Consider the following 7,160-nt stretch of genomic DNA (forward strand, 5'->3'; position numbering starts at 1 on the left):
GATGAATCCTGGGCAGCTCTTGGGATTGGCGTGACCGTGCCCAGGCGCTGAGGAGTGAAGGGCTCCTCTGCCCACAGAGCCAGCTCCTTCCCCCACCTCCTTGTTCAGCACTGCATTCAGTTTTGGGCCCCTCACTTTAAAAAGGACATTGCGGTGCTGGAGCATGTCTGGGAAGGGCAACATGTCTTATGAGGAACAGCTGAGGGAGCTAGGAGTGTTTAGCCCAGAGGAGGCTCAAGGGGAGCCTCATCGTCTCTTTTACCACGCCTGCAGTGAGAGGACGAGGAAATGGCCTTTAGCTGAGGCACGGGGGACTTAGATCAGACATCAGAAAAAAAACTTTTCACTGTTAGGGTGGTCAGGCGTCGGAATAGGTTACCCAAGGAGGTAGGTGGTGGAATCACCATCCCTGGAAGCGTTCAAGAGGCGCCTGGATCTGGCGCTGGGTGATATGGTTTAGTGGTTTAGGGGTTACAGTGGTAGCGCTGGGTAGACGGTTGAACTGGATGATCTTGTAGGTCTCCTCCAACCTTTATGATTCTATGATTCATAGAGGAGGTAAGCCCACAGCCCCGCCCGATGAGCACAAGCTCCCCGCTCCCCTCCCGCCGCCGGACGGCTGAAAGGACGGGCGGGCCCGGGCCCTGTCCCTGTCCCGCCCCTCCCGCTGCGCCACTGCCCTCCGCCCGGCAGGGGGCGCCAATGCGCAGGCGCAGCCCTGCCCGCCCCGCCCCGCGGGGAGGAGCCGTTGGCGGCGCGCGGTGAGTAGCAGCGGGGGCGCGCGCGGCGTTCCCCCGTTGCCCCCCGGTCCCTCCTTCCCCTGCTCCCTGAGGCGGCGGGGACGGCGGGCGTCTCGCGTGTCCCGGGAGTCCTGTGTGTCCTGGGAGTCCCTGCCGGGCTTTTCCTCTGCCAAACGGCCCCCTTCGTCCCGGTGGCGACGCCGGGAGCCCCCTCGCCGCCCGCCGGGAGGCGTCTGCCCTTCCCCTGCCCTTCCCGGGGAGGTCCCCAGCCCTGTGTCGCCTCTGCCCCTCAGTCAGCAGCGTTAGCCAAGGGCGTTTTGCCACCTTTGCTCGGGTGGCATAGAATCATAGCATCACAGAATAGTTTGAGTTGGAAGGGACCATAAAATCATTTAGTTCCAACCTCCCTGACATGGGCAGAGACACCTTTCACTAGACAAGGTTGCCCCATCCCACCCGGCCTTGAAGGGATGGGCTATCCATAACTTCTCTGGGCAAGCTGTTCTGGTGCCTCACCACCCTCACAGTAAAGAGTTTCTTCCATGCTCTAATTCTTCTGTATTCTAACTAGCCTGGATTTCCTCTCTTTCAGTTTGAACCCAAGGCATCTTGGACCTGCCCAATGTGTGCAAAAGTGAGACCTGAGTCCTGGGGCTGCTGGGTGGGTGTACTACAGCAGGGTGTGGGCTGTCCTGACGCATATAAGGGTTAAAAAAACCCAAAACAATGTTTCCTGGCACTGTCTTTTTAGCCAGTGGTCTGAAGACTGATGCTGCTCAGTGCACAGGTAGCTAAAGCATTAGCCAGAGGCAAGTGAAAAACCCCCAGCCCATTATCAGAAGATTCAGATTTGCTGTGTGAAGATGTGCATCTCCAAAAGTTAATTTTAGGGTGCACAAAATTAACAGGATTGAAAATTGGTGTGCTTAAACTGGGAATGTTGGATGACACCAAAGGCAGTCATTAATATATACACAAACTAAAATTCATGCTGAAGGAAGACAATTTGAGTGTGAACTCCTGTTCAGTGAATGTAGCTCTTTTATGTTTTTTACAAAAATGACACCTGTTTTTCATTCTGCTTCTAGGAAGTATTCAATATTAAGTAACATGTCTTCCACCAAACCTTCCAATGAAAATGAAACACCCGGAGAGAGAAAACCAGGACTGAGGAGTGTCCAGACAACTATGCTCTTCCGAGCTGTGAACCCAGAGCTTTTCATTAAACCTGTAAGATGCTCAAGAAATTAAATATGCTTGAAGAGACACAGTTGCTTTAAAATAATGATCACAATTCTGTGTGTGTTATATAACAATCTCTTGTCATGCAAACCACTCAGAAATGTAACTAAAAATATTTTTATTTTTTTCCACTCTGATTGTTAAGAGCCCAGAACATTACATTGTTTGTTGCAGCTCTTATTTCACTGTTGTGTTGTCTGGTTCTTTTGTACCTAGTCAAGCTTCTTTCAGAAAGTCTGTTTACAGACATGCTACCCGTGTAATTTGACAGGTTAAGTAATAGGAGTTGTTTTTAATATTTAAAAGGGAACAAATCATAAAATGCAAACTTCTTTGATATGAAATGAGGGGATTTTTGCTAGCTTTTTGGGATTTTGGATTTTTCTTTTTCTTTTATAATTAAGTTAATGAGCTTGAGGTTTTATTTGCACTTGCAGAACTCAGCAATGAATGACATTTTATGTGTATAATAGAAGTAAATTTTGTGATAATAATACAAAACCTATAGTCGAGGTTGCTTGGTAGGAGCAGAGGGCATTGTCCCAGTAGTATATCCAGGTGAATTCTGTTAGAAGTTTGTAGTAAGGACCTTTAGTAATTGGTTTTGGCTTATTCATTCATGCTCAAGCAGCATTTCTGCCCAGCAAAATACAGAGCACTGGGCAACGTGGTGTTCTGTCTCCTTTTTGAGAGGAAATTCTTTTTGCTATCAAAAAATTCAATCTGCAAGAAGGCAGTGATGATTTTTGCAGATGTCACAGTAGTTTACTGTTCACTTTCTAAGCTAAAATAGAAGAATGTAATGTTTGAGTTGAATGAAAAACGTTTTCACTAAAAAACATGTACTATCTTTTTATTTCTTGTCAGAACAAACCTGTGATGGCATTTGGACTGATAACAATTAGCCTCTGTGTGGCCTACCTTGGTTATTTGCATGCAACAGCAGAGAATAAAAAAGACCTCTATGAAGCAATCGACAGTGAGGGGGCCAGGTATATGAGAAGGAAAACTTCCAAGTGGGACTGAGAATGTAAGAAAGGAAATCAGCAAATGAGTCACAGAACTTTTCAAGGCTGTGTTTTTTTCTCTTTCCATTGCATAATGGGTGAATGTCTCTTGCTATCTAATCCAATTCAATTTCCTTTATAAAATGCCGGCCCTGTACAAATAAATTGCAATAAAGATACATGCAAACGTAAAAGTGATTTTAAGAATTGCTGTCTGCAATCTCCACAGCATGTCAGAAGACGTGAAATTACCTCGGATCTGCAGTCAGGACTGGTGAATGCCTTAGAAATCAACTTACTTTTCTCTTTGCTTTGATTAAACGAAATCAGGTGTTTGTCTTTTATTTTTAAAACACAAGGCATAATGTATTGTCTGCGAAATTAAAAATTTGATCTCTTGATTAGTTGGAAGATGATAACAGTGGTGCAAATAAAATAATTTTAAGGCAAGAAAGATCTGATAAAGCAATTGGTGAGAGATTTAATAAAGGAATCTGTAAAATACTGGCCAAAATAATCCATAATTGGATGCTAATATACTCTTCCTTACAAATGAAAAAAGGTAAATCAGCAGCCAGATAGAGGAGAAAAAGTGAAATATTTCTGCCAAAGAAAGACAAGAGCAACTCAGCTGTTACCTTTCCTGTTTGGCATCATACAACAGATCAGTGAACATGCTGGCATCATCCTACCAGTCGATAGGTTTAACTCCAGGTTGTCCAGAGCTTGTGCAATGTTCTTGACTAGTCAGCAGGACTAGTTTTATTTAAGCTCCATTCAAAAATTAAATTTCTCTCTATTACAAAGCAGATTATATAACATTAATTTCTTGTATGTCACTGAAGTCAAAATAAGAAATGGAAAGTCTAAAATCCACAGGTGCTGCTGAGAGTGTGGCTGGAGGGCAGGTGGGCATGGTGGCATTTCCCAAGCATGTGTGGTTGTCCCTTGTGAACCTTTGGGTAAACTGTACAGGCAGTATCTTTCTATTCCAGCACTGAGGCCTTCCCTCGTGAGGTTCCCCAGCTGCTTCTGGGTGCCTGAAATTTCCTAGGCAGTTTTGCCCATGATGGTGACCTCTCCCAGCTCTTAACTCATGAATCCTTCACTGTTGTTTTTTTTCTCCTCTGTCCGGTTGCAGAGGGGACTGAGAGAGTGGCCTTAGGTACCTGGCACCCAACCAGGGTCAACCCACTACACTGAGAAAAGACAGGCAAAGAAAAGGAAGGCAACTGCCTTCTGGATCTGAGCCTTCCTGCACTGCTTCACGAGGCTTTTTACTGCTGGAGCATATGAGCGCTCCTCAGCCAGGCATTACACAGTACGTCTGACACCTGTCAGCCTTAGTCTTGCAGCCTCCCACCGACTGCTGAAAGGCACACAGAGGATTGCTGGAGTGTTTTGCTTTGAAATTTTATTTCATATAAGTTTCTAAATAGCTGTCTGCTTATACTGCATGTGGTCAGAGCAATATGCGTCGCATCTCAAGAGGAAAAGCGAGGAGGTTTACAGTGATCTAAAGCTTTTGACAGAGTTCATTCCATTTTATGGAGAAGTTTTCCAAGGGAGCTCTGTCTCTTGCTGTCATAGCATCTGCTGACAGTAGCTGGCAGAAGCTTAGTTCCTTGTGTTTAACCATTCAATTACTTGCTATAAGCCTATTATATATCTTCCCAGACCCTAAGTGCTGAGGATTTGAACATGAACCATTTGTCCTGATAGTATTGACTCCAGGGACTGAGGGCTGGGGAGCAGGTACGGAATTCTACAGCTGAAACATAAGAAGAAGCAGATATAACTGAAGTAATTGCAGGATGTTCTATATTCGTTGGGGGTTGTTTCTTGCAGTTCATTTTAAGAGGTATGTTGACAGTGCTCACTAACAACTAGCTTAGGTGGTAGCAGAAAATTTACTCATCATCTATCTAAGCAAACACATCACTGAATGAGTGATTGAAGAGGGGGTTTAAGTGTAGGATAGTTCAAAGACATCTGCTTTCAGCTGAGAGCCTCAGGACTGGCTTTTTGCAGCAGTGCTGATGTGGCTGTTCCACCACGGCTACTGATTTTACTTAGGACTCTTGTAGGCAGCTACTGTTATTTGTCACTTTGCCTTAATTTTTGTTTTGCAAATGCTAGGGCAGAGGTTGGAACATGTAGTGCTTAAGGAGCTTCCCACCAAGTCCTTCTTGAGAAGGAAAAAATCAGAAAATTCGATCAGAAAATCTTTCACTTAGTTGAGCATCAGCACTTGGACCATGAGGACCATTGGCTCCACACCTGTATCCTCAGGTGTGGTGTAAGACACACAAGCTTTGAGCACCTACAGCTTGGGTTCTGAGATTTACAGAGTTGCTACTCTATGTAAGAGTGTGAATGAGTATGTAGAGTACTTGCAAGTGAGTGGTTACATGATCTGAAAACTCACGGGGCTTGAAAGTCAGCTTTTGGTAAAAAGTATGTGCCACCAGGCACGCAAAATAATTTACCTATGGGAGGACTCAAGTTTATCTATTCACACATGCTTGAAGCCTGCATGGCTTCAAGTACATTGATTGTGTCTGAGATTTCAGCCTGCCTAAATGTCTGATTTGTCTTCACTGTGTAATAAGACCTCACAGCATTCAGGTAGTATTCACTGAAGTTTTGTGTCTATTTCATTTGTTACCTGTTAATCTGAAAACACTGTGTAGGATCTCGAGTGTGAGCTGAGGAATGTAAAGGAGCTGCTCCTTACTGTAGGTGACAGAAAGTATAATATGGTGAAAGAAACTCTCCATAGGCATCTTGTTTAAGGGAAATTTTAAGTGATGTAATCTGTGCAACCATCTCTTTCTTATGCTCAAAAACAACGCCAGAAAACAAACAAACAAACAAAAAAAGCAGAATAATCCCACAAGTGTCCATCACTCTACCAAACTAAGAAGTGAAGGCAAGTGAAGTCAGTGGTTTCTTGTGGAACAGTTTAATTCATATAGAATACTTTGAACAGATATGTGGCACACTTTGGCACTATTTCTGACTGACATGTCTGTAAAGCTTACTTCACTGAATTATGGAAGCTCTGTGGAGAGCTGACGTTCCCTGTTCATTTTCCCCCTTACATTCACATAAAAAAAAAAATCCAAACTTCGTGTTCACAATTGTCTAATCAAATGCATAAACTGCACAGAGCATGCTGTTTTCATCTGTATGTCTGTGCATAAGGCAACACGAGGGGCAATTCTGCAAGTTGCGTGTCAGAAAAGCAACATCATGATGAAGTACTTTCAAGTCTCTTTGAACAAACAAAGTTGAAGTTCTCTTACAGTAATAGATAAGTAGATTTGTTTTGTTTTTCTCTACTATGGAGAATATAATATAATCATCATATACTTCTACAATGCCTTACTGATGGCATGAAGAAAAACAAGTCACCCTGTCTTACAGGATTAGCCCACTTTTTATCTGGGATACAGTGGCAGTGACTGATACAGACCATGGCTGTCTGCAGGGGTAAGTCCCTCCAGTTGTACTCAGTACACCATGATAATTATGACTGATTGGCAAACTGAAAAAGAAAAGGCTGTTTCATATTCTATAAAATTTTGCATATCAGGTACTATGACTGCACGAGCTATTGGTAGCTAATAAAAATCCTGAGTTCAGACATACAAGCAAGCCTTTCATTGCATGAAGCAGACGGCATACGTTTGTTGGCTTGGTTTTGTTCCTGTTTGAGAAAGATTACAGCATAAGAACTAACACTACCCACTTTACTTGCAGTCTGATTCTGAGGGAGTATGAATACATGCTTTTTGACTGTTTGTCTGAATAATGCAAATAAAGAAGCTTTCAGATAACATCTGGATGCTCGAGTGCCAGTGATGGCACATATTGACAGCAGAGTGCATGAGACAAAACATAGAATGGGGAGCTGTAAGGCTGCAGTGAATAATACAGAAAGTAGGATTTCTCTATTAGTCATTCAGGAGATGTCTAATAATTGCCAGAAAGTACTACAGTCTCAAGAACAGCGAAACTTTCTCTCTAAGGCAATGCTATAAAAGACTGAAAAGTGGGTTGTCTAATTACTGCAGCTGAGCAGCTGAACTAGTAGAGAGCTGTGGAACATGGCTGATAAGCAGCCAATTAATAAACTAGAGACATCTTGCTTGTTAGTCCCTCAAAG

At 43.5% G+C, this 7,160-nt stretch overlaps 1 protein-coding gene across 2 annotated transcripts; it reads left to right on the forward strand.

The window, feature by feature from the left end:
* The first annotated feature begins 675 nt into the window (after window positions 1–675).
* Window positions 676–3,183, forward strand: SMIM8 (small integral membrane protein 8). 2 transcript variants are annotated; one of them, XM_051777996.1, is made up of 4 exons: window positions 676–761; window positions 1,333–1,374; window positions 1,829–1,970; window positions 2,850–3,183. In XM_051777996.1, exons 1-4 carry the CDS (start codon window positions 703–705, stop codon window positions 3,006–3,008), a joined length of 402 nt encoding a protein of 133 aa, XP_051633956.1. In that variant the 5' UTR covers window positions 676–702; the 3' UTR covers window positions 3,009–3,183. The 2 variants fall into 2 exon arrangements, with proteins under 2 accessions (XP_051633956.1, XP_051633957.1); XM_051777997.1 differs by lacking the exon at window positions 1,333–1,374 and having other exon boundaries at window positions 688–761.
* The last annotated feature ends 3,977 nt before the right edge of the window (window positions 3,184–7,160 follow it).

This window comes from Manacus candei, unplaced genomic scaffold, assembly GCF_025592945.1.
Source record: "Manacus candei isolate 608988 ecotype Guabito, Panama unplaced genomic scaffold, ASM2559294v1 h1tg000011l, whole genome shotgun sequence".
Classification (NCBI taxonomy): Eukaryota; Metazoa; Chordata; class Aves; order Passeriformes; family Pipridae; genus Manacus; species Manacus candei.